At 46.5% G+C, this 27,207-nt stretch overlaps 2 protein-coding genes across 2 annotated transcripts in view; one reads left to right on the top strand and one right to left on the bottom strand.

The window, feature by feature from the left end:
* Positions 1-26,572, top strand: part of GFM1 (G elongation factor mitochondrial 1) — a 49,842-nt gene extending 23,270 nt beyond the window's left edge. Inside the window, exons 11-18 of the mRNA XM_056849886.1 lie at positions 10-66; positions 1,223-1,360; positions 1,859-1,941; positions 18,278-18,440; positions 20,036-20,180; positions 20,882-21,042; positions 24,246-24,299; positions 26,287-26,572. Of these exons, the coding sequence (XP_056705864.1) occupies positions 10-66; positions 1,223-1,360; positions 1,859-1,941; positions 18,278-18,440; positions 20,036-20,180; positions 20,882-21,042; positions 24,246-24,299; positions 26,287-26,418 (933 nt within the window). The 3' untranslated portion in view covers positions 26,419-26,572. The remainder of the gene's footprint in view (positions 1-9; positions 67-1,222; positions 1,361-1,858; positions 1,942-18,277; positions 18,441-20,035; positions 20,181-20,881; positions 21,043-24,245; positions 24,300-26,286) is intronic.
* Positions 2,029-14,800, bottom strand: LXN (latexin). The gene is made up of 6 exons (XM_056849887.1): positions 14,423-14,800; positions 12,759-12,821; positions 9,802-9,979; positions 7,817-7,953; positions 4,054-4,116; positions 2,029-2,190 (listed from the first exon to the last, which is right to left on the bottom strand). Exons 1-6 carry the CDS (start codon positions 14,798-14,800, stop codon positions 2,092-2,094), a joined length of 918 nt encoding a protein of 305 aa, XP_056705865.1. The 3' UTR covers positions 2,029-2,091.
* Positions 26,573-27,207: the final 635 nt, after the last annotated feature.

Below are 27,207 nucleotides of genomic sequence, written 5' to 3'. Positions count from 1 at the left end.
TTTTTCCAGGAATCGATTCATGTACCTGATCCTGTCATTTCAGTAGCAATGAAGCCATCCAACAAGGTATGACTTTGAAAAATGGTAGTTAGTGAATTAAGTTTGGGATGAAATGTTGTGGCCTTGTTGTGGGCTTCTAGAAAGAAAAATAGACGGATGTGTTTGCATTTATTGAAGTGTCAGAGTATGTTTAAATGTTTAGATTTTTGGCACAGTCTTAATTTGAGGAACGGATGGTGGCATGCATGTTTCTCCCTCACCCACCCTTTTATTCTCACGAGTCCCGTGAGGCAGATTAGGCTATTTGTGTGTGACTGGCCTAAGAGCACCTAGCCAGCTTCAAGCCAGACTGGGATTGGAACCAGTCTTTCTGTTGCCAGTCCGAAAGTAACCTCGACACCACACTGACTAACTTTTCTTCAGGAAGATGGGCCCTTCCGTTGATGGACTTTGTGCTTTAGCTCAGGAATAATGTTGTGGTCAAAGGTGAGAGGTTCCCAGTTTGAACCATTGTGGTGTCATGATGAAGTGTCAAGCTGTGACTGAAGAGGTTGACGTTCAAATCCCCCACTCATCCACACATAAGAAAAGCCCTGCTGGATCAGACCAAGGCCCATCAAGTCCAGCAGTCTGTTCACACAGTGGCCAACCAGGTGCCTCTAGGAAGCCCACAAACAAGACGGCTGCAGAAGCGTTATCCTGCCTGCATTCCAAAGCACCTAATATAATAGGCATGGTCCTCTGATACTGGAGAGTATAGGTGTGTATTCATTTTGACTAGCAGCCATGGATAGCCCTACCCTCCATAAACATGCCCACTCCCCTCTTAAAACCTTCCAAGTTGGTAGCTGTCACCACATCCTGGGGCAGGGAGTTCCACAATTTAACGATGCGTTAAATAACACAGCTCTCAGGGTGCCCTTTTGCCATTCACATGTTCTCAGCCTAATCTATCTCATGAGGTCGTTGTGAAGATAAAATGGAGGAAAGAGGAATCATGTACACTGCCTTGAGCTCTTTGGAAGAATAATGGGATAACAATGTCATATCTAGAGAGTTGGTGTTGTTCTGAAGCCAGAGTGTTTCATGCATACGAATGCCTTACGGAAACTGCCCAGTTGCATACTGATAGGTTTCGGCTGGAAACAAAATCCTTTGGATTCTTATCTGACTGAATAATTGCTTTGTAGATAATATTCTGGATTTTTTCCCTGCTTGTTAGAACGACATGGATAAGTTTTCAAAAGGCATTAACCGGTTCACCAGAGAAGATCCTACCTTCAGAGTTCACTTTGACAATGAGAGCAAAGAGACCATTGTTTCAGGAATGGGAGAACTACATCTGGAAATCTATGCTCAGGTGATTGATTGCTAAAGGCTACACTGGAGAACCATTCTTCTGGGTCCCCATAGTGGAAGTGCTTCTCTTAATTCAGCAGCATCCTCTGCTAACTGGAAATTACTTCACAATCTGCTATGGGTGATGATAGCTGCAGGTTTGGGGCCTGCAGTGTACAGCTGGATTTGTGCTTGCAGCTTCTGCATATCCCATTTGTAGATGCAGAGGAGAATTCTCTCAAAATTAGAGTCTGAACTGTATCTTATTCTTTAACTATAAAAATGTATCTGTTTACAAAGGTGGGATATTGGGGGGGGACGTCTTTACAGCTGGCATATGTGTAAGAAGTTGCTTTTAATGCAAGAGCATCACCTGAACAAATCATTTGACTTAATGCTTGTCATTGTTCCCTATGATTGTAAATAGTATTTGAGATAAATTTGGCTTCTTCCTCTGCTAGATTTTGTCCCTTTGGCAGCCCATTTTAATTAGCATTTGTGTTTTCCTTTCTTTATCTAGAGAATGGAAAGAGAATATGGTTGTCCTTGTGTTATGGGAAAGCCCAAAGTAGCCTTTCGAGAGAGCATTGTGGCAACGGTACCGTAAGTATCCACTCCAGCGAGGGAGGGCCCCGTGGGTATTGCCTTTGGTCCTGATCATATAGATGGAACAGGGCCTAAGAGAGCCCTTATTCTAGCTGTATGTGGAAGATTATTTTAACAACCTCTAATAGCAGTATTGAAGGCATTTTGCTAATCTTGCGCTGCGCGTTTTGGCTGGCGGCTATTCCGTATTACTTTCACTCCATGCTGTGGGTGCCAGAGAACTTGCATGTGCCAAGGGATAATTTCCTGCAGATTAAAAAAAAAAAAAAGCAAGAAGAATGTTGCGTTAGAGAGTGTCAAGCAAAAATCATGTCCTAATTCCCATCTAGGACATTCTCATTAGGCTTGCCGCCTTTCATTCCCTTCTCTTTTTCTCCATTCCTCATTAATCTCTTATTGTGACTGGAACATGGACCTATAGACCAGTAAAATATTGAATGGAGGGAGAAGGGGGAGGAATCTGCAATATCGTTAGGTAATTCCATGACCTGGAGGTGGACTTATTGTATCTCAAACTTGCAATCCGTACATGTTGGTGCCTGGGTAACTCATGGCCACAGTGGACTGAGACCAAAGGTAAACCGGTGTTGGTTTGGCAGTACTTTTGTAGCAGTGTGCAGTACACATGGGAGAACAGCACTTCCACTGTGGGTCTGGTTTTTGGGACCTTTGCAAATAGTACCTCTGCCCTTCCTGGGGACTACAGCCTTTCTCAGTACTCTTACACTGTGCTCACACTGTGGCATTACGTAGGCATTCTGGTTTCTGAAGCTTTTTCTAAGCCGATGGGTGACCCAAAGCATAAGGCTGATCCCTACCACATGAGTATGCACTTGTATGTTTGAGAGGGATGGCTGAATGGAGCAGGGCTACAGTTCAAGTGTACTTTGAAAACTAGGTCATGCTTCATCTGATGCATTCCAGCTGAGCCCTCCACAAGGAGAATTCTAGCATGGGAATTGTAGCTATGAAGAAAGCTGTGATAGCATGAAATCCTTTTAATCGTATGTTGCCTGGCTCTTCAGGTATCCCTCTTTTAAAAATTTGGTTAATGGACTTCCTTTGCTGTCCCTTGATTCATCTGGAGTGGCTGCTCTACTGGCACCTGCCCTTGAATTGGGTGGGACATCTTGGCCACTCCTCTCTGCTGGTGGTTAATCTCAGAGAGGAAGAGTGGCGTGGGGAGGATTTTGCCTTGAGGAAGGGGAATTGTGCTTTAATGACTTCCTGGTCCCTTGCAAACTTATGAACCACAGGAGGAGGAAGCTGATCTATGAGAAGAAGGTTCAGATAGCTAACCAATGAAATCAGGGTTTTTAAAATCTGATAAAAAAGTTAAGCCAGTGGACACTGTGACCCTGCATAATCTGTGTATTTGCATAATTTTAACATTTAGAATTTTTTTTTGCTTAATTTGGTCTACTTTTTTAAGACTAAGAGCGTGAGCATTGTAAAGGAGCTACATGGTGTAGTGGTTGTGAGCGGTGGTTTGGAGCGGTGGACTTTGATGTGAAGAACTGGATTTGATTCCCCACTCCTTCACATAGAGCCAGCTGGGCAACCTTGGGCTAGCCACGCTCTCTCAGCCTCACCTACTTCACAGGGTTTCTGTTTTGGGAAGGGGAAGGTGATTGTAAGCCCGTTTGATTCTTCCATAAGCGGTAAAGAAAGTCAGCATATAAAAACCAATTTCTTCTTCTATGTGTGGCACTGAAGCCCTGTCCCCAACCACTAGGAACCATAATCTGCCTCTCCTCTTGCTTCTGATATTTCTGCAGGCATCCCTCAAATCTTTGAAGCTTGGGCTAGAAACTTGCCATTCCATGCCCTGCGTGCAGAACTGATGCTTTACCACTGAACAGCGGCCCCTCCCCACAATCCTAGCAGCTTGATCCTGTCCTCTGCTGTTCAGCTGCAGCAAACTGAGCACCAGGTTCTCAGGACACTCTGGGTGTCTCCAGAAGTAGCTCCATCTCCTGTGTCAAGGCCCTTGACAGTTCCTTCCAGTCTAAAGTCTTGTTGTGAGAATCACTATGCTAGAATGGTTTTTTCCACAAATGGGGCTCTTCCCATTATTATTAGTATTTTTTTTACAATAATGGTACTTACCTGGGAGACAATGTCGTGGATTAAAACCACGTAGGAAAATTCAAGATATTCATCGTTCCTTTTCTGAAACCAGCAGCAAAGGGAAAAAATTATACTCTTGCTTCATAACATACAGTTGTCATTCAGATGTATCTAATTACTATCAACTGTCTTAAATGAGCACGAAATATTGAAGAGATAGTTAAACACAAGAGCCCCCACTCCCCGCCGCTGGAGTGTCTTTTATTTTTAGCTGCACAATAACACATGCAAGGCAGACCCCTGAGTTTAAAAGACTCTCAAGTTGCTCAGCTTGCCACTTGGCAAAAAACCTTACATACTTTTAAAAAGATAAATACTTGTTTCTAGAACAGCTTAATAGATTTAAAACCAAGTGTTTAAAAACACTGTGTGTGTGTAATGTTAAACTGCTATGGAGACTCCTTCCTTCGTTTTTGGATTTCTGTGACCAACAGATAGGTGTTGCGTATTTGGGGCAGCAATGTGGTTTTCCAGAAAAATTAGATTTGGAAAAATCCCCCCGCCAACATTCCAGTGCCTTAAAGTGTGTCCCATCTAACATGTTTGTTTTGACTTAGATTCAGTAAACAACTTTAAAAGGACCCCATCGTAATTTAATTTCCTAATAGCAACAAATAGTTTATCAACTTTAACTGAAATGTTTGATTAAGGAAAATAAATTAACCAGGTGCGATTTAAATGTTACATTAAAAAAAAATAACAATGTGTGGAAATTATTGGCATTAGAATAATACTCATAAAAATTTAGAATCATAGAGTTGGAAGGAACCATACAGGCCATCTAGTTCAATCCCCTGCTGCAGGATCAGCCTAAAACATCCCTGAAAAGTGTTTGTCCAGCCGCTGCTTGAGGATTGCTGGGGAGGGGCTGTGGCTCAGTGGCCGAGCATCTGCTTGGCATGCAGAAGGTCCCAGGTTCAATCCCCAGCATCTCCAGTAAAAGGAACTAGGCAAGTAGGTGATGTGAAAGACCCCTGCCTGAGACCCCGGAGAGCCGCTGTCAGTTTGAGTAGACAATTCTGACTTTGATGGACCAATGGTCTGATTCAGTAGAAGGCAGCTTCATGTGTTCGTGTGTGGGGAGCTCACCACCTCCCTAGGTAGCCAATTCCCCAGCTGAACTACTTACTAAAAAAATAAAAATTCCTAATGTCTAGCCGGTACCTTTCCACCCATAATTTATACTCATTATTGTGAGTCCTATCCTCTGCGGCCAACAGGAACAGGTTCCTGCCCTCCTCTAAGTGAAAGCCTTTCAAATACTTAAAGAGAGCTATCATGTTCCCCCTCAACCTCCTTTTTCCCAGATGGAACATTCCCAACTCTTTCAGCCTTTCCTCGTAGGGCTTGGTCTCCAGACCCCTGATCATCCTCGTTGCTCTCCTCTGCACCTGCTCAACTTAAAGGCAACATGGCATGTATTTCCCATATTGTTTATATGTTACGGAAAACTCCCCAATTTTTAGCGCACACAGAGAATTGTGCATCGTATGCCATGGCTGTGGTTGTCTGCTCAACTGTTTCAAAAGCATCTACCTCATAGTGATCACTGTGGGCTCCTCAGTTTCACTATCACCCTCTGCAGTGATTAGTTCCAGATCACACTGGTAAGACAACGTCCCTTCCACCATTTGACAAGGGACATAAATAAAATTTAATGCTAGACTGAGCAGGCCAAATCAAAACAAAGCAGATGAATTTATAATATTTAAAAATGTGCATTCTTATATGCATTTTTCATTCTCTTCCCCCTTCACCTGAAAAAATCAATTATAATTTTGAAACTGCTGAGCTTGCCTGATAACGGAATTGGCAATGGCACCCATTCATTGTTGCCAATTTTATGAAACAATGAATCTTCTACAGAAAAAATAAAACACCCAAACATTTTCCACCCCACATCTGATGTCAAGCAACTATAAAAACTTCTGATGGCAAAATCCATATGTTAGATAGCTGGCGGATTTGACCAGGTGTGTAAATATATAGCTAAAAATAAACTGAGGGATTTCCCAACTCTGCAGCCGCAGGGCGGGGAGAGAATGGAGCATCACTCTGTTTATGCAAAGGCTCCATGGCCACCTGATTAAAAAAAACAGTCCTTTTATAAGACAGGGTAGCTAAGGAGATGCTGTGTAAACATCTCGGGTGGCTACAGGGATCCTGTGTGAACAAAACACAGTATAAAGCCCAGCTTTACTTTCTCAGCAAATGGCATGTCTGTCTTTGTATAAGTACACATGCGCCTGTGAGCAAGAAAACTGGCGGATGGGCTGTGTCTCCAGTAGGTAATCTCCTATTGTTCCTTGAATTTCACATCTCCAAATATTGCTCATAGCATTCAGTTAATAATTTCTTCTCATGGGGAAGGGAGAATGCATCTGGGAAGTAGTGAGATTCCTCTGTGGAATAAAAGATCTTAGTAAACCCATTTTAGGTCTTGCTGGTGAAAGAACAGTTCATGTAGAGCCTTCCCAAGTCAAGGAGAAAGTACAAGAGGGCAACCAAGATGGTTGGTGCACCTTTCCTATGAGGGAAGTTCCAGACTTTTCAGTTTAGGAAAGATACTACTAAGGGAAGATATGATAAAGGTCGGTAAAATTATGCATGTGGTGGAGGAAGTAGATTGATCAAGTCACCCCCTCCCCCCAAGATACTAGAACTCGAGGGCATCCAATGAAGTTGATGGGCAGTAGATTCAGGACAGGCAAAAAGTACTACTTTATGCAATTAGTGATTTAAATGTGGAAATCACTGCCACAGGATGTAGTGATGGCCACGGGCATAGATGGCTTTAAAAGGGGATTAGACAGATTCATGGAGGATAGGTCTATCAGTGGCTACTAGCCATGGTAACTAAAGGGAACCTCCACATATTCAGAGGCAGCAAACCTCTGACTACTGGTGTGGGGAGGCAACATCAAGGGAAGGCCTCGGCCTCTATGGCCCTCAAGAGTATCAGGTTGGCCACAGGATGTTGGACTAGCTGGTCCATTGGTCTGAGCCAGCAGAGCTCTTCTTATGTTCTTATTATTTATTTATTTATTTATTGGGGGGGGTTATCCCGCCCTCCTGGCAAGCCAGGGTCAGAGCGGATCACAACATAGTCATAAAACATTGGTTAAAACATACTTTAAAAACTCATACTTCATATTACAATAAAGCAAGGTGGCATTTCATTTCAATCGTAGCCACTACGACAGGCCTGGTCAGCAGTGGACCCCCAGACGAGGATGAAAGTGGAAAAGACTTGCGGCTGCACTCGGGGATAGGCCAGGCGGAACAGTTCTATTTTGCAGGTCCTGTGGAACTCATTTAGGTCCTGCAGGGCCCTGATGTTAAAACACAGGGAAGGGGTTTTGATTAGTCTGTGCCACTCCCAGATGTTGGAGGCCTTCTCAGGTAAATGTCATACTTGGGGCCTTACAAGAAGAACTTGGCTTTGTGTGTTCACTATCTTCTAATACGCTCTTTTTCTTTGGCAACCATTCGTAGCTAGTAAGAGGGGCAGTGGGAGAGCATAGAAGACTAGATATCACAGAATGGCACCACACAGATGTGCTTTGCTTTTTCCCCTTTTTTTGGCATGGAAGTGCGAAACAATTGTTTGGGAAAAAATCCTCTTGACTGTCTGGTGTGTACAATTCCCACTCCCTTATATGTCTAATGCACTAGAATTTCACAATGAAGCCTCCCCCAGAAGGAAGCTTGTCAGCCCCCATTCTTACTTGTCTTCACTTACCACTTGCTTGACACTTTCGACTTGTACCATGTTGTACCATGTGTCTTCAGTTGAATTCTGCCATATTACGTATCCGCAGGCGACCTGAGCTAGGTTCCGCACAGGCTCCATTTCTGCAGTTATATTCCCGTGACTGTCTAGCAGCACAAACAAAACAAAAGTTTGTATTGAACCGGGTGGAAGTCTTGATCTATTTACCAATTTTTTAAAAATAAAGCCAGCGTGGTGTAGTGGTTAAGACCCTGTGGGATGGGTTAAATATGTGTGGCTGGCCTAAGGTCATCCAGCCAGCTTCCAGGCAGAGCAGGGATTTCAGTCCAAGTTTCCCAGATCCTCATCTGACACTAATTGCTACACTACACTGGCTCTAGCATAGTGTAGTGGATTGGAGCGGTGGACTCTAATCTGAAGAACCAGGCTTGATTACCCACTGCTCCATATGAGAGGCAGACGCAAATCTGGAGAACTGGGTTGGTTTCCCCACTCCTACACATGAAGACTGCTGGGTGACCTTGGGCTAATCACAGCTCTCTACGAACCCTCTCAGCCCCACCTAACTCACAAGGTGTCTGTTGTGAGGAGAGGAAGGGAAAGTGATTGTAAGCCTGTTTGAGACTCCTTAAAAAGGTAGAGAAAATCAGCGTATAAAAACCAACTCCTCTTCTTCTTCCTTTTTGTTATAGATAACTTGTGTGATCTTGGCCATGATTCCTAGGCACCATCTGTAAATTTGCAGGGTGTGCCACCCCTCCCCAGTCTGGATTCTGTGCTGTTTGCCAATTTGCACAATCTGTTTGCTTTATTATGAATTTAAAATTTAGACTTGGCTTAAATAGAAAAGCACTGTAGTGGGCATTAGAGACTGGAGGGGCTAAGCTCAGGAATAGTCAGGCTGCCTGGCTGGAGAATCATTACTACAAAACATGCAGGAAGTCTGCAGAAAACCTTCTTTGTGCTGGAGCCATTTACAGGTACTGTTAAAAATTAAAGCTGAGATTCTCCAGATTTGGCACCTATAGGAATGCATATAAGTACAGAATAAGCCTCTAGCAAAGCCTGTGGAGTTTACCGCTGGCCTGGGGCATGGACTAATAGTTTGCCAAGCCATTTGTTCAAGGTTTCTAGTAAAATCCACAATTACATTGTGGCAAACTGTATTTAAAAAAACCAATTTAACTGATATGTTAATGGTATCATAGCTGAATAGCAGCCTGAATAGCCCCAACTAGCCCAATCTTATCAGCGCTTGGAAGCCAAGCAAGGTCAGCTACCAAGGAAGACTGGGTTGTCCTCTTGTGGAGTAAATGAGAAGGCTCTTATATCTGGGCCAAATTTCAAAGCCTATTCTTTTGGAGCCAGTGGTTGTAATTAATTCGGGAGATTCTAACCCTAATGCCCATGCTCGGCCGTAGATTGTTGCTGAGCCTATAGTTTCATCTAAGTGACTGCTTCCAACTTCTCCAGTAATTTTTTTTATCTTGGAATATTACTGGTTGGGATAATAGGATGAGGAAGAATAGTGTTGCTATGCAGAGGAAGGCAATGGCAAGTCCCACCTCTGCTCATTCCTTGCCTCTAAAACCCCATCGCGGTCCTGGGGTCACCATGAGTCGGTTGTGACTTGATGGCACGCAGTTATAGTAGCTGAATACAACTGCTAATGGCAGCTGGTCTAAAGTGGAGGCAGCCAACAATCTCTGTCTCACCTGGCCCACCAGGACTTTGTAACCAGCCTGTGACCTCCGCAGGGGCTGACTGGTCCAGGTGGAACTGGACAGGCCAGCCTCACTGCGTCAGCTGATAGCCAGTCAGCCAGAGGGGCAGAGCTTGGGGGCTTATAGGTTGCCTGTCTCTGGTTAAATGGAAAGCTGTCAATTAATGTTGACAAGGCCATGGTAAATTTCAAAACTTAATCAACTTGATTCAGTTCAATACTTAAAAGTCCCCTGCAAAAGGGAAGTGATAAATATATATATATGTTTAACCTGGAACATTTTGTGCTTCCAGTGTTTCTGACAGGTTCTTGATTCTGTTGTAGAATTCATTATCCACTTGCTCTGTATTCTTCCCAAACTCTCCTTCCACTGTGTAATGCACTTCGGGAGCAACATGCGGGTCACCATGATGATAAAGAATCTCAGCTGTGCAGTTCACGGGGCTGTCCTGCTGCAGAAAAATTTGAATGGCTTTAAATTTTTTCAGTAGAAGCCACCCGGTAGCATGTTTTTAAGGAAAGACTATTTTTCTTCCCGATGCAAGCTAATCTGTACTATCTGTGACCAAGCCCTTGTTTTGACCACTATATATTCTGACTAACTATAAACTACTCTCTATTCCAGGAGAATTCTGCATGCATTCCCCTTACTATTCCAGTCAATTGTTCTGATAATAGATGGTAGTTGAATAGTATAAAATGTAATCAGGTAATGCAGCACTCTTCTGTTGTGGAATCATCCTGTGATATAGGTGGTTTGAGCAGGACACTAGCCTGCTCCTTGGTGCCTTGTAGTCCAGTCTTTAAAGACAGCAGGAGTATTTTCACAGTACCATGGCCTGCCTTTCTGTATCCTGGTGAAAAGTGGGTTTGTGTGAATGTACCCTTGCCTTTGCTTACATATAAACATTTTGTTCCACCATTGTCAAACAGTATGTGTGAACTCTCTGCTGCTTCGGAGGGTATGACTAAATCTAATGGGACAAAAAATCACGAAAGATTATTTCATTTGAACATTAGGAGAAACTTCCTAATGCGAAGAGCAGTTTGGTAATGGAACACGTTTCCTGTTATTTTGGGATGGAGCTCTCTTTTGCTGGAGGCTTTCCAAGCAGAGAGGCTGGACAACCAGTTGTCAAGAATGTTCGAGTTTCCTGCACGAATAGGGAATTGGACTACATGGCCTGTATATATTTACTTATTTATACCCCGCACTTTCCCAAGCAAGTTGGGCTCAGGGTGGCTTCCAAAAATAATATATGCAATGTAATATAATATAGGTTAAAACATAGAATTGAAACTATAATCACTAATGTTAAGTTAAAAAATGGCAGTTTACTGTCATATGCACTAATACTGATTTATCCTAATGATGGGTAGGCCTATAATACTTCCAGACAGATGACTGGTTTTCCGGGAGTAGACCGGGAGGAGGAAAAGAAGGGAAGGGAAAAGGAGTAAGGCCAGCCAATCCATTAAAACCATTGCTGCCTCAACCATATCCCTGGAGGAATATCTCTGACTTATAGGCCATGCAGAACTGGACTAAATCTCGCAGGGCCCGGGTCTAATTTGACAGAGAGTTTCACCAGGCTGGGGCCAGAGCCGAAAAGGCCCTGGCTGAGGACAGCTGGATAGTCCTAAGGCCAGGGACCACTAGCAAGTTGTTTCCTGTGGAGCGTAAAGCTTTCGGGGGTATATCGGATGAGGTGGTCCCGCAGATACAATGGACTCTTCCAGCCCTATGATTGGTGTCTTTTATGTTAAAAGAAGCAGGCTTAACATATTAAGTCTGAAATATTCTATCACTGACAATAAGGAATGCTGCTCTTAAAATTAAGGGACAATCATGTGGCTCCTAAATGCATTTACTAGGAAGTAAGGACTGATTCGCATCCACGTGCACTGTTTGATTTCTTTAACCAGTTGGAAGTGAAATATGAATTGGCTCCATTCAGAAGCAGCGGCTTTGAGGTGAGGATATGAAAGTTCTGTCAGTAGGACTTCTGCAGAGATAAATCACCCCTGATACCCACTCATCTGGTTCACACCAAAATCAGCACTGCTTTCCAGCAATGCTATAACTTCCATGTAACAACTTGGTTCTCCACTGGGTTTCATGCCCATGTGGGCTGCCTGCCCCACTTCCCTTAATTGCATCAAAAATGCTCAGACCATATGTGCCTTCTGGAGCCCCTCTGGATCATGACAACTGGTGATGCTGGTCAGAACCTCTGATGCCCCTGAAGGGAGTGATTTACCTTTACTTAACAACGTGAAATTGTGCTTAGTAGGCTGCAAAGATCCGTGGGGTTTTGGTAGACCCAAGCCTCGTGGTTGGAAAACCAGAACCCGTCTACACTAGACGCACAGGTCACCAGCCCTTTTTGGCGGACTGACCTTACTGTGCCGATCCACATTTCTGCATGTTCTAGGCTGGGTTATGGTAATGCGCACTTTGTGGGGCTGCCCTTAAAGACGGCTCGGCAACTTCAGCTAGTTCAGAATGCCACTACTTGACTGTTAACGGGAATATGAGCGGCTTCCATCATATTACACTACTTTCAGGACAGGTTCAGAGTTGGTAATTCTCTCTGTTAAAAGTCCTTCCTGACCTTGCACCTCATGTCTGAAGGACTGTCTCTCCATGCACAAGCCTGTATACAAACTACTTTCCTCTGTTCAAGACCGGTTAACTGTGCCCTCCTTGAGCGTGGCCTATCTGGACACTATCGGTGTTCCAGGGGGAGGGGTTGTGGCTCAGTGGTAGAGCATCTGCTTGGCATGAAGAAGGTCCCAGGTTCAATCCCCAGCATCTCCAGTAGGTGATGTGAAAGGCCTCTGCCCTGAGACCCTGGAGAGTCGCTGCCGATCTGAGCAGACAATACTGACTTTGATGGACCAAGGGTCTGGTTCAGTATAAGGCAGCTTCATGTGTTCATCGCTGCCCAATGAAGCTCCCTCTGGAGATCTGTAGGACCACATCACTGCTGGTCTTGTATGAGAAGGAGGAGGATATAAATGTTGTATACATGTATTTAAGATCAGCGTGCCAGGAGGATATTTTATTCAAAGCCAAGATGGTGTGTTCTGCCCTTCTTTTGGTGGCAGACATTTGCTTATTTGCAGAACGGCTTCCTCATGGTTTGTGCCTAAGCATGCCTGCTGTGAGAAAGTGGCCCACCCTAAAGAAGCCCTATCGGCATAAACCAAAGACACGCCACTTACTTTTTGGAGGATTTCTGCCATTGAAAACTTAATACGGTATTTATGCCCAACACCGGCAACGTCCTGGGGAGAAAAGAATATGTCACTCGTCTTGTGTTCTTTGCATTCTGAGGACTCTTGCACTGAACGCAGAGCTAGCTACTCATAAATCTTGAAAAACAGTTAATCTGGAACATGCAGAGGGCACCAAGAAAGCCAGCAGAGCATGTTTTCAGCCAAACCCTGTTTCACAGGTATGCTTCTCTCCTGGTAAAATCGGCAGTGTATTAAATGCCTAGCTGTGGCCAGCCACTACTCAGTGTTAGTAACTACTGATTCCCTACCTTTCCGTACCCTGTTAATTTTTGTGCTACTTTGGGATGCAATAGCAGTGGTAGCTTATTTCTGTACTTTAGAGAGGACTTGGTATATATAATGAAAGGTAACTTGTTGAGGAAACAGGGGGGGGGGTCTTTATATTTATATTGCAGTTAATTTTACACTTCTGCCCAAACATCCTGCTCCAGGCATATTCTGTATTAGTTGGAGTGGGTGGAAAGAACTGATTCCTGTTTTCTGTTGCCCCAGAAGGTCGGACCAGAACCAACGGGTTAAAATTAAATTAGAGGAGTTTCCATCTAGACATTAGGAAGACTTTTCTAACAGTCAGAGCGGTTCCTCGGTGGAACAGGCTTCCTCGGGAAGGGGTGGGCTCTCCTTCCCTGGAGGTTTTTAAGCAGAGGCTAGATGGCCATCTGTCAGCAATGCTGACTCTATGAACTTAGGCAGTTCATGAGAGGGAGGGCATCTTGGCCATCTTCTGGGCATGGAGTAGGGGTCACTGGGGGTGTGAGGGGGAGGTAGTTGTGAAATTCCTGCATTGTGCAGGGGGTTGGACTAGATGGCCCTGGTGGTCCCTTCCAACTCTATGGTTCTGTGATTCTAAGATTCCTGTCGCTTCTCCTGCCCTTGCTGAGAGCAGAACTTGGGCAAAGGGCATCCTCTTAGAGGTGCTGCTAGAGCGCCTGCATTGCCGTGGTGCTTGTTTCTTCTTATCACGTGAAAGAGTGGGAAAGGGAGAGAGGGAAAAGCCTGCCCTAGGGCAGGAAGGGCCGAGCCTGCAGGTGGGTGGCGCGGGGTGTGCCACATTCTGTTGAAACGGGACTAGTGGTGCGATCCTCCACTCCGCTCTGAGCCACTCTAGTGGCTTTGAAATGGATTATCTGCAACGGGACTGGAGTATTTGCAAGGGGATTACGCTATCGGGTCGGTCAGGGCTGTGTGTTCAGGAATCACCAGTGTGGGTATTCAGCAGACTCACCAGGCTGTACTGGGAAGAGGGGATTTGGCGGGGGGGGGGTCCTTGCATTGTTGCGTGTTTTGCCAGCAGTTGCAAGAAAGTGTTTTTTTTGGGGGGTAACATGGGGTTGAGTAAAAAAAAAAAATGCATGTCTTGAGATGAGCAGGGAAGGAGGAAGTGTTTCGGTTTTGGAGAAGGAAACCCCTTTGGGGCTCAGCGGCCTTTGGAGGGGGGGGGTTTCCCTGGCGCAGGCGGCAGATGCAGAATTGCGCCTTGGGCCGGAGCAGCGTCGCCAGCCGCCGCTCGCGTAGGGCTCTGGGGGGCTTGGATCCGCGCTGGGCCTCGCCCTCCCCTCCCCTCCCCGGCCGGGCAGGTGGCGGCTCACCTCTCGGCTGGCCTGGCTCACTTTGCGCACCGCGAAGATCTTGCCGGGGCCGCCGTGCTGGTAGTTGACGTAGCTGCCCACCACGCCGGCGGCCCTGGTGGCCGGGTAATGGCTCGGCGGGATCTCCATGGGGCCGGCGGCGGAGGAGGAGCGCTCGGCCTGCTCCTGCTGCTGCTCCTGCTGCTGGGCGAGGCCGCGGCGGCGAGGCTGGCCCCTCCCCGGCGGAGCGGAGAGGCCGGCCGGGCTGGGCCGGGCTGGGGCGGCGGCGGCGGGAGGCGCGCGGGCCGGGGTCTCCGCCTGCACGGAGGCGGGAAGCGCCAGCAAGAGCAGGGGGAGGAGGAGGAGGGGGGCGCGCCACATCTGCCCCAGGGGCCACATCTGGAGCGTCGGGCGCGGCGGCCGTGCAGAAGGAGGGGAGGTGGCTGGAAAGGGCCTCGGCGCCGAAGAGGACGGGCTCGGCACACTCGCCCCGGGCGTTGGCTCCCGGGTCGAAGTGCGCGCGCGGGGCGGGAGCCAAAGGGCTTTGGCCCCGCGGAGGACGCCCGGCCCCGCGGCGGGTCGGCTTGGAAGCCAGCCACGCGGCCCATGGCGGCCGTGCTCCTTTCGCCCGAAGCCGCAGGCTAGCACGGAAGTGTGTCCCGTGGGGGCATTTTCTCCCCAGTTTTAGGAGAGATTCGCAAAGGTGGTGATGATGATTATTTTTCATTTGGGAAGAGCGCTTGTTGGCATCTGCAACTGTATGAAGGAAGGATGTGTAGCACGCACGCAGCCCCTTGCAGAGGCACTTGCATTGTTAGGGTTAAAAAGGGCAAGAGTCCAGTAGCACCTTAAAGACTAACAAAAATATTTTCTGGTAGGGTAGGAGCTTTCGTGAGCCACAGCTCACTTCTTCAGAGCTGTGAGCTGTGGCTCACGAAAGCTCCTACCCTACCAGAAAATATTTTTGTTAGTCTTTAAGGTGCTCCTGGACTCTTGCCCTTTTTGACTACTGCAAACAGACTAACACGGCGACCCACTGTGAATTGTTAGGGTTGCCAGCCTCCAGGTACTAGCTGCAAATCTCCTGCTATTACAACTGATCTCCAGCCGATAGAGATCAGTTCTCCTGGAGGAAATGGCCACTTTGGCAATAGGACTCTATGGCATTGAAGTCCCTCCCCAAACCCCGCCCTCCTCAGGCTCTGCCCCAAAAACCTCCTGCCGGTGAAGAAGAGGGACCTGGCAACCCTATGTATTATTTATTTCATTATATTTCTGGAATTCATTTGTACTCCACGTTTCTGCCCAGTGGGGACCCAGAGCAGCTTGCGTCATTCCCCTCGCCTCCATTTTATTCTCACAACAAGCATGTGAGGTAGGCTAGGCTGAGATCATCTGACTGGCCCAAGGTCACCCAGCAGGCTTCCATGGCACAAATAAGGATTTGAACCCAGGTCTCCCAGGTACTAGTCCCACACTCTTAACCACTACACCGCTTGAATTGGCCTGCCCCATTGGGGATGCAAAACACACATAGCCGGCACTTCATTCTCTGGGGCCTCATCTGTGGAAGAGAGTTGTGCAAAAAGGGCTGGCAATCATGACGGGGAATGTGAAGAGGGCCAGTTCACAGTCTTGGGGTGGGGGGTGTATAGCTCACTTCTGGGTGGTAGACTTCCAGTTCTTCAACTATTTGTTTGTTGACCCAGAAAAACTATCACTGCACTAAAGCAGAGCTTTGAGCTGGGCATGATGAGAATGTTATAGCCATGGTTGCTATGTGCGACTGGGCCTTGCCTAAATCTATTAATGGGCCCACACCTACTGCCATCTTCACAGGCGTGTTGGCTCTGATTGGTGCGGGCGCATCACACTTGAGTGCTTTTTGCAAAAACGAAGCTTGAACCCTGGGGTACACTCTAACAAACAGAAAAGCCTGGCAGGATTGAAACAAGTTCTCCTGCGCCCTTCCCTTTGTGCAAGAGGAGCCAAGGATGTCCTCAGGTATCCAGCGGAAAGCAGCAAGAAGCCCCACAACAAACATGAGAGGGCAGAAGGTTGCCAGGGCAAACCAGAAGGCTTCCTAAGAAATAAAAACAATTTAAATGGAAAAGCTACAAAAGACACAAAAAAGAATCTTACTTCCACATCAAATTGATTAAGTTAGTTTTCTGTCCCTTGCAAAATAATTAAATTAGTTTGTCTCATGGAGCTTTGCGCGGGAAGTATCCACATCAAATAGTGGCCCAAAATCAGATAGCAAGCCTCTTACGGTAGATGCAGGAACCGGGGAGGGGGGGGGGAGAGAGAAATAGCAAACTTTTGTGCCCCATTTCCCCTAAATAAATGATTGAACACAGGCCTTATGGGGGGAAAGGTAACGAAGCAGCATAGTGGGGGTGGATGGAAATGGATTTGAAGTCACAATAAATTTTTGATACATTAATTTAAGAGAGGAATCTTATACTGAGTGGGTACAAAGGGGTGGGTGGAGGTCTGAACTATACGGTATTGTATTTGGTCCAAGCTTGGTTTATGCAAAAAGCACACCAGCGCAATGTACCCAAGTCCCTTATTTGAGTGAGCTCAGAGGTGCTCCAGAATGTTGAGGCTGACTGTAAAGCTAACAGGCTGTATGGTATGTGGGCCAAAATCAATATCATTTTGCCACAGTAATTAAACCAATGTTGGTTTAACTAAGACATACAAGCAAAACAAAAAAACCTCTGGGCCTTATGGAGCAAGAACGTTAGAAAAGCCCTGGTCCGTGTAGGCCAGTATCCTGTTTCCCCAGGGGCTACTAGATGCCCCAGAAGTCCTACAAGCAGGAGCACTGAGGCCAAAGCCCTCACCCCCCAGCATTGTTTCTACCAGCAATTGAGGGGCTGTGGCTCAGTGGTAGAGCATCTGCTTGGCATGCAGAAGGTCCCAGGTTCAATCCCTGGCATCTCCAGTTAAAGGGGCCAGGCAAGTAGGTGATGTGAAAGACCTCCGCCTGAGACCCTGGAGAGCCGCTCCCGGTCTGAGTAGACAATGCTGACTTTGATGGACCAGGGTCTGATTCAGTATAAGGCAGTTTCATATGTTAATGTGGTACATTGCCTCTGAATGTGGAGATTCCATTTAGTTATCATGGCTGTTAGTTGTAGACTTTTCTTCTATGAATCTGTGCCCTTTCAAGGCAGTGAATTCCACAACTTGTATGAAGAAGTATTTCTTTTATCTGTCCTGAGTCTGCTCCCAATCATCTTCATTGGATGCCCACAAATTCTAGCACTGTGGAAGAGTGAAAAAAAAGTTAACTCACTGTCTACTACCCCCACAGTATGCATAATTGTATCAATCATATTCCCATAAATCTGGGTGTGTGGGGGGGTGCGCACGCACTTGCCATCAAGTCACAGCTGACTTATGGCGACCCTGTAGTGTTTTCAAGGCCAGAGACGTTCAGAGGTGGTTTGCCATTGCCTGCCTCTCTGTGGGCTGAGAGAATTCTGAGAGAACTGTGACTGGCCCAAGGTCACCCACCAGGATTCATGTGGAGGAGCGGGGAATGGAACATGGTTCTCCAGATTAGAGTCACTGCTCCTAACCCCTACACCATACTGGTTCTCTGTGATATACCCCATCCAAATTCTTTAGTCTTGACCCCAGTTGTCTTTGGAAAAGGCTGGCAAATAAATATTTTTGAGTACATTTAAATTAAATAAAGCAATACTCCAGCAGCAATTTAACACCATTGTCTAGAGACGTAAACCTAAAGGCTAGGGATGAGCACCATATATGTGGGGGTGTTGGTTGCCGCCTACCCACATATGCTGTCTGATTGAACAACACTGTTCCCAGTGAACATCATGGTTTTGTTTTGTTTTGCAGGTTTGACTTCACTCATAAAAGGCAGAGCGGTGGGGCCGGCCAGTTTGGTAAAGTGACAGGATTTCTAGAAGCTCTGGATCCAGATAACTACACCAAAGTGGAATTTGAGGACAGAACTGTTGGAACCAATGTCCCAAAGCAGTTTGTGCCAGCCATTGAAAAGGTAACGTCTCCCTGTATTTTGTAATGGAAAAAAAACAAACAAGATATGGTTCTCTATCTGTACGGTGATAAAGGCAGCAGGGGATGGACATTTTCTCAAATGACGTTATTGATTGTGAAGCCAAACGATCAACTGGGATAAAAACCAGAATGAAATAAAGCTGCTGAGTAATAGTGACATTACAAAAATTTGTTTGGGATTTCTAATTTTTAACACTTAGCTGATTTGCAGGCTACTGACTCTTCCTGTTGCGGCAGGTTTGGGTAGTGGTAGAATTCATCCTGGTCTGTCCACTCCTTGCATTTCTATACTAGTGGAAAGCTGAGTCACCAAGCCATATAGGCATGAATGTGTCCTGCCTTCTGGCCCAATTGGTTATTTTTCCAGCAATAATGTGCTAAAAGGATCTGTTCCGTATACCTGACGTAAGCTAGCACAATGAACTCTCTCATGCTTTGTGTGTATATGTGAAGAACAGGCAGTTCTCAGTGTACCCATGCAGAAAAGTTTGTTTATTGACTGAGCTTTCTACCGTGCATGTGATTTTTGGCCTTCTGTTGGTTTTAAAGGTCAGCATAAGAAATTCCAGTTGTTCTTCCACACTTGCTTATTCTTATGGCAGTGCCCTCTTGTGGTGAAAGATATCTCTCTTTCTTTGAAAGATTTTTTTTTTGCCATCAAGTCACAGCAGACTTATGGTGACCCCATAGGACAGGGGTGTCAAACGTAAGGCCCATGGGTCAGATCCGGCTCCAGAGCTCATATCTGGCTCGTGAGCCAGCCGAGGAATCCACCCCCCACCCACAGTCGATCTGCACTGGTGAGGCATGGCCCGGCCTGACCAAGTGGCATTTCTGTCATATCTGGCCCTCGTAACAATTGAGTTCAACACCCCACTGTAGGATTTCAAGGCAGCAGACTTTCGGAGGTAGTTTAATACTTCTTTTTCCAATGGTATCCCTCTCTCGGCATGTCTTGGTGTGTTCATGTAAACAGGTGCTTTAGGAAATTGTCTTTGGGAAAGAGATACATAAGAACCACAGGATTTTTCAGCTTCTCATAAGGTTTTACTATTTTAAAAAAGGAAAGAGCCCACGTGGTATAGTGTATAGGGAGTTGGACTAGGTTCTGGGAGAGCCAGGTTCAAATCCCCATTTGGCCAGGGAAGCTTGATGGTTAGCTTCAGCCAGTCACACCCTGAAAGCCTATCCTACCTCTTAGCATTGTTGTGAGGATAAAATATACCAGAGGAGAAAGATTTAAGTTACTTTGGGTCCCTGTTGAGACCAGGTAGAAATGGAGTAAATAATAATAATAAATTAAAAATGCATGGTCATACACTTAAACTTGGTTAATATTATAAGTGCATAAGCGCGACCTCTGCTTCCTTTGTAACTCACAGGTTTGAAGCCAGTGTTGTCTCAAGGCTTTTCTTATCAAATCAGGCAAGACCTTTTTCTTTCAGCAGTGTGGTGGCAGCAAATCATGAATTTGCTTGGTTCTCTTCCACACATTACCAGTTGCATTCTCCAGCTGTTGGGACATGCTGCGTTTTTGTGATGAGAACTCACTAATGCCGAGGCCGTTCTTCCCAGGGATTCCGTGACGCATGCGAGAAAGGTCCCTTGACGGGTCACAAGATTTCAGGAATACGGTTCGTTCTGGAGGATGGCGCTAATCACATGGTGGACTCAAACGAAATCTCTTTCATCAGAGCTGCCGAAGGTGCCCTGAAACAAGGTACCACTTTACAGATGAAGTTCTTCACAACCTCTTCCTTGCAGGCCTTCTGCCTTCCCTTCCCCCCATCCCTTCGGTTTATTGCAAATGCCCACACAAAAACACCATTCTCAGTCCAACTCTTCCTTTTCCATGCCAGTTTCAGGCTTCTAGTTCTTTATGATTTTAAGCTGCCTTATTTTAAGCTGCCTTATGTTCTTATACATTTGGGAGCAGACTAATTTCTGCACCCACCCAACCCCCGTTTAAATGATTCTCAGCTGCTCCCATTTTTTGATGCTCCTGGAGCATAGTTGGTCAGTTTTCATAAGGTTTTTTCCTTCTTCAGTGGAGGCGAGTTTACTTTTGCATAGTTTTCCATGTGCCGGCGGAGTTCTCCCAAGTAGATAGAGACCCCTTTCTCATCTATGGTAGCCTGGCCTCGCTGCTCTTGTGATACAGGGGCCTGGCGCTTAACTGTTTGACATGAGAGGGGTGTTTGTAGTGTATCACTGTGTAGATGCTTTTTGTCTCTGGGTCTCTGTTTGTATCGGCTTCCCCTTGGGAAGGTTAGTAGATGGCATATATTGTGCTACGTCCTAGTAGTTCTGTTTTGTATTTTCTGTTCTCAATTTTAAATAATAATAAATACTGTTTAAATAAATAGATATGAAGGCAGCAGTGTTTGAGCTGATCATATTCTTCCCCCACCCACCCCCCAGCTATGGCAAGTGCAACGGTGTGTATTCTCGAGCCCATTATGTCTGTGGAAGTTGTGGCACCCATTGAATTCCAAGGAGTGGTGATGGCAGGAATCAGTCGCCGTCACGGCATCATCACAGGACAAGACGGCGCTGAAGGCTATTTCACCCTCTACTCTGACGTAAGTACATTCAGACATGGTCCTTTTCTATCCACAGTGCTGAACTTTAATGGCTTATAGGTACACTTTTAGTGTTACTTGTTTGGGCCGCTGCTTATCTCGGAAGTTCTTCCATGAATATGTATTGCGTTTGTTAAAAGCGTATTCCGTCATGAAGCCAACTAGCCCATAGAGCACCACTTTGCGGTTCTCAAATCTTTTGAAATGGGACCCTCTTCTAAGCTTTGTCTGTTTGCGGGGGCTGGCCCCCGACAGTTCGGGTTCAGGAGACAGTGGATGTCAGGAATGCAGGCATGATGCTGCTGCAGTCATCTTGTTTGTGGGCTTCCTAGAGGCACCTGGTTAGCCACTGTGTGAACAGACTGCTGGACCTGATGGGCCTGGGTCTGATCCAGCATAACTTTTTTATGTTCTTATGTTCGTAATGCCCATCACAATACATACTGCTGGCAGCAAGGAAGAAGCCCATTCCCTCGGGTATGAATGAGGGTATGGGGTGAAGGAGGAGCTGAGGAGGGAAGATGGCAACTCGTTCCTCTCTCTTTGCACTGTTGGATAGGGTCACAGCACCCTCTCCCAACTGAGGAATTGGAACCTCTCGTCTCCATCTGCGAGACAGTCAATACCCACAGTTTGAGAACTGCTGGTGTAACTGATTAAATACACTGATCCTTCCACCACATTCAGTAGTTAGGGGACCTCTATGACGTTGGTTGGCATAAACCAGGGTTGCATGTCTTCTGTGACAAAAGAAGACCAAAAAAATCCAAATTCCTGTGGATAAATTATGATAAATTAGACAAATGCAAGTATCTGCTTACTTTGCGTAACTTATTCTGCTTCCCAAATTACAGATGAAAAAAGATCAGGATGTTTGGGGTGGATCTGTGTAAGCTGGGAGGGAGTAAGAGATTTGGAAATTAAGGTGGCAACCAGCTTACAATCACCTTCCCTTCCCCACAACAGACACCCTGTGAGGTAAGCAGGGCTGAGAGAGCTCTAAGAGTTGTGACTAGCCCAAGGTTACCCAGCTGGCTTCGTGTGTAGGAGTGTTTTGTTGGGGCTGCAGGTGATTAAATGTGGCTGCTGAGCCAGGATTATGGACCAGGACTCCAGTTAAACAAATTCACGTCTTTTGACTGGGGTAATTTTGGAGCCAGTGTGGTGTAGTGGTTAAGACTGGGGGACTCTAATCTGGAGAACCAGTTTCGATTCCCCACTCCTCCACACGAAGCCCGCTGGGTGACCTTTGGCCAGTCACAGTTCTCTCACAATTCTCTCAGCCCATGCAGAGGCAGGCAATGGCAAACCTCTGAATATCTTTTGCCTTGAAAATCCTACGGGGTCGCCATAAGTCAGCTGTGACTTAACAGCACACACACACAATTTTGGGTTGGTACTTGGGAGTCGTTTGAACATAAGAAAAGTCATGCTGGATCAGACCAAGGCCCATCAAGTCCAGCAGTCTGTTCACACAGTGGCCAACCAGGGGCCTCTAGAAAGCCCACAAACAAGATGACTGCAGCAGCATTGTCCTGCCTGTGTTCCACAGCTCCTAATATCATAGGCATTCTCCTCTGATCCGGGAGAGAATAGGTATAAATCATGATTCTAAGCTAGACATTCTGCACCAAGAAAAAACAGTTCTTTTTTACAGGTTTTAATGAGTGAGAAGGTTTAAACCAGGGGTGTCAGACAGGTCTGCCTGCGGGCCGCATCCGGCCCCTGGAGGGCTGTTCTCCGGCCCGAGCTGAAGCTCGAGCCCCCCGCCCTGCCGCCCTTTGCTGGGCGCGGCCAGGCCCCCGTGGGGGCCAAGCACGCCCCCCACGCCGCCCTCGTCCCTTCCTGGGAGCAGCCGCCCTCGCCACCACCCTCCCTTCACCACCGCCTTTGTCCCCCGGGCGCAGCCAGGCCCCCGCAGGGCCAGCCCCCCCCCCCCGCTGCTCTCCTTGCCACCCTCGTACCTTCCCGGGTGCAGCCGCCCTCTCCGCCACCCTCCCCTCCCCGCTGCCCTCGTCTTTTCCCCGGGCGCAGCCAGGCCCCCGCAGGGCCAGGTGCGCCCCCCCAACTGCTCTCCCCGCCTCCCTCGTACCTTCCCAGGTGCATCCACCCTCCCCGCCGCCCTCCCCTCCGCCCTTGTACCTTCCCTCATCGTCTCCCTGCCCCCCAACCCCCCCCCCTTCGCTCCTGTCCTTTCCCTGACAGGGACTTTTATTTTTCCCCAGAGGCCAGGTCTACCCCTAGGTTTCTATGGGCCTCCGGAGGCTACCTAGGGGTAGACCTGGCCTCCACGGTCAGAAAATAAAGAAGTCCCCATCGGGAGGCCAGGTCTACTTCCATGCAAGCCAACGGGTAGACCTGTCCTCGGGGGGGGGGGGGGGAGTCTCCGTCTGGAGGCCAGGTCTACCCATTCTCTTTATCCCTCTTTTTCTCTTTCTTTCCCTCTTTCTCTCTCCCTTTCTCTCTTATCTGTTTCACTCTTTCTGTCTCTCTTGCTCTCTCTTTCTCCCTGCTTTTCTGGACACCACCATTCCGTCCAGATCTTGGCTGGCTAGTCCACTGCAAGCTCGCCAGACAAGGCAGCTGCCCCCACCCCACTGCAGTTTTAAAATGAATGCGAGGGACTAGAAATATTAACTTTATAGAGGACACAGGCAAAGCCAATTAATTATATTATTTTTTACTTAATTTTTTCCTTAAAATACATTCTTAAAACAATAACAATAAGACTATTAAATAAAAGAAAATGCTGTAAGAATTTTATTGTTGTAAACTTGTTTGTGTTTTAAGTAAAAAAGCAATATCATTAATTGATTTTGCCTGTGTCTTCTATAAAGTTTGTATCTCCAGTACCTTGCCTTACATTTTGTTTGTTTGTTTGTTTGTTACATATCTTTGGCCCGACCTAGAGACATTTATGTTATATCCGTTCCTCTTCACAAATGAGTTCAACACCCCTGGTTTAAATAATTGGAGGGGGGCACTGATATTGAACTTAGATTTGAGAAGGCAAAGTTAAGCACTTTAATTACTGCTGATTTACAGTAGAAAAGAGCAAGAGTCTTAAAGAATTAACAGAATTTCTGGCAGGGTATGAGCTTTCGTGAGTCACAGCTCACTTCTTCAGAAAGTTTACAGATTTACAGAAAAACTTAATAATTTTCTACCCAATAAAACATGTATCGAATGTAATTTGTCCTCAGGTTCCCTTGAACAATATGTTTGGATATGCGACAGAATTGAGGTCTTGCACAGAGGTAAGCAAGCAGCTAATTTCTGGCCCTATTAAACCATTCTTTTACAGAAGTCTTTGTGCCCTGTTGCCTGCGTAACAACATGTCTATCATAATGGACTAAGATCTGGCCCCTGGCAGTGATCGGCAGAGCTCTCTGGGCAGCAAGTAGAAGGATTGCAGCTGCTGTTGGCTAATCCTAGAGACAGCTGGGTAGACATAAGGGCCTGTGGAAGGAGGGGGTAGAGTAAGCAGGTGCCTGGGAGGGCCAAGGGAAGCAGGGAGGGTCTCAAAGGAGGTTTAGGAGCAGCCCAGAGCAGTTGAGGAATGCGAAGACTAAGAGAAGGCGACAGAGAGGGAAGGGAAATTGGAAGGCTCAGCTGGCAGTGTTTGCGCACTCCTACCTCTGCAGTATAGCCCAATCTCATCAGATCTTGGAAGCTAAGCTGGGTCGGTACTTGGAAGGGAGACCTTCAAGGAAGACTCTGAAGAGGAAGGCAATGGCAAACCACCGCTGCTTAATAACTTGCCTTGACATCTCCACCAGGGGTCGCTATAAGTTGGCTGTGATTTGACGGCACATTACACAGGCACACCTCTGTGGGAGCCTTTTTACCATCTGCAGGGTTTGGTCGACTCACAGGTGCCAGCCTCCGCCTTCTTGCTACAGCTGCCATAGCCCAGCCTCTGGGTTTTTGATAGCAGTAAGCAAGGAACCAGTTCAAGGTTGACTCAGCCTTCCATCCTTCCGAGGTCAGTAAAATGAGTACCCAGCTTGCTGGGGGTAAAGGGAAGACGACTGGGGAAGGCACTGGCAAACCGCCCTGTAAAACAAAGTTTGCCCAGAAAATGTCGGGATGTGACGTCACCCCATGGGTCAGGAATGACCCGGTGCTTGCACAGGGGACCTTTACCTTACCTTAAGCAAGGAGGGGATAGAAAAAGTAACCAACGGGGGCCCAATGTGATGATGTCATTGTGCGTGTTGATGCTAAGGGTGTGCTCGCGTGTATCGTGGAAAATGAAGCAGTGCCTACAAAGAGGCTGAAATGCAGCGAGGACTGGGGAATAAATCGTTGTAGGCAAAGAGCACCAGGAGCAGAACATTCCCTGGCATCTGAGATTGAGGGCTGCTTTGCACACAAACCCACAGAATCTGTGCCTCTTTCTGCTAGAAGTATCTGATGCAGGGACCCACCAATAGTTGGCAGTCCCTTGAGGTGTTTACATACTCTTTTAAACGTTCACATTAGAGGTATGTGTAATAACGCACCCCTAGAATCACTCCCAAGGCCAGCCACATTCCTGATCCCTCCCCCCCCCGGCATAGACCTGTGTATTTTTCTGTCTTGTTTTGAACTGAGGTGCTCTGAAGTAGGCAGTGCACTCACTGCCTTTTACCCCAAGGTAGATGGTTGTGTATGCATCCAAGTTGTGCTAAATATATATAGAGAGAGAGAGAGATTTGCCCTTTTGCAAACGTAAACCCATTTTCCAGACTAAGAGGCCCAAGTCAGTTGCTGTATAGTCATTGCTTTTCATTGCGGTTTTTTGTCCTTCGCTGTATGTTATGTGATGGATACAGCACAAGAGCCCTCAGTCTTGTTCAGCCTGCGGACAGTTTTGGAATTTTTGACAATGGCTGCCATGGCGTACCTGCAGCCAATCACACAATCTGAGAGGCTGCAGATTAAGTATCCTACAACGTAGGCTGCTGCTTCCGAACGTGTACTACCTGTAGGTAGAATTAGGTGATACTTCCTGGGTTCTTCCAAAGCATGTGTGGCTCCCGTAAGATGGATGAAAGTCAAGACTGGCAGTTTGCTTTGGAGGAGAAGCAAATGAGTGCCAAGGCATGCATCAGTGGGTACTGTGGTGCCCACTGGCAACGTGTTGGAGGTGGACAAAGTACCATTTTTAAAATTGCCATTGTGTTTTTAAATGTGTAACTTTTAAGAGCTGAGATGTTGGCTTAAATCATCCCTGACGTGGAGGTTTTCTCTTTCCCCAGGGAAAAGGTGAATACACAATGGAATACAGTAAATACCAGCCCTGCTTACCCAATACCCAGGAAGAACTAATTAACAGATACCTAGAAGCAACGGGACAACTTCCTGCAAAAAAAGGCAAGGCCAAGAGCTGATTCACTTCCCAGAGAGGCATTTGTAAGGATCTGATGGCAAAATTCAACTGCTCAAAAGCTCTGTTGGTTAAATGACGTGAGAAAAATCAGAGCAGGTGGCTGAATTTCAGCCTGGATCGATACTTTGACTTTATTAAGTCGCTGAGAGACTGTTGCTGAAGCAACAGTTCTCGTAGAAAAGTCTATGAATTCATCACTGTCTTAATTTAACAAAAAATATTTTTGTTTTGATTTAAATGCTTTATATTAAAATGATGCTAAACTGTACTGTCTTTTATTTTTGGGTAATATCTGTCTGTTTCCACCCTTCCTTCAAAGACCTCTGGATGATATACATTGTTTCCCTCTTCCTCTCCCCATTTTATCTTCCAAATAACCCTGGGAGTAGGTTGGACTCATCACAACCCGGCCCTCTCAGTACTCAGGTTCCTTAAGTACCTTGATCCCCCCCCCTTGCTTTTCAGGGTTCTTCCCTGCACCAAGTTTGGCTGCGAACCGATGGGGACTGGATGCTTAAAACATTTACTTTGGTTGAGTTCAAATATCAACAGCTAACTGCAGTAGGAGATGGCTTGCTTTGCAAGCATAAGGTGCTGAGACAAATGATTCAACTCTGTATAAAGGCAGCTTCACATGTTCATCTAAGACATTATCGTTGGTCTGCTGAAGAAGATGGTCATACCCAAAACCTGCAGGACTCAACTGAGAGGTTAAGTAGGCACCACTTAGTTGACTTCCACATGCAAGGAGGACACCTTTGGATCCAACCCAGTATGTCCAGCTAAAACT

This window comes from Euleptes europaea, chromosome 5, assembly GCF_029931775.1.
Source record: "Euleptes europaea isolate rEulEur1 chromosome 5, rEulEur1.hap1, whole genome shotgun sequence".
NCBI lineage: Eukaryota > Metazoa > Chordata > Lepidosauria > Squamata > Sphaerodactylidae > Euleptes > Euleptes europaea.
Note: the sequence above shows the minus strand (reverse complement) of the source record. Positions and strands in the feature narration are given on the sequence as shown.

Coding starts and splice junctions, on each gene's coding strand:
- LXN (XM_056849887.1), bottom strand. CDS start 14,800: ATGTGGCCCCTGGGGCAGATGTGGCGCGCCCCCCTCCTCCTCCTCCCC. Junction 7,954..9,801: donor GGAAGCACAAAATGTTCCAG/GTTAAACATATA, acceptor TTGTGCTGCTAG/ACAGTCACGGGAATATAACT. Junction 4,117..7,816: donor TCGAAAGTGTCAAGCAAGTG/GTAAGTGAAGAC, acceptor TGCTGGTTTCAG/AAAAGGAACGATGAATATCT.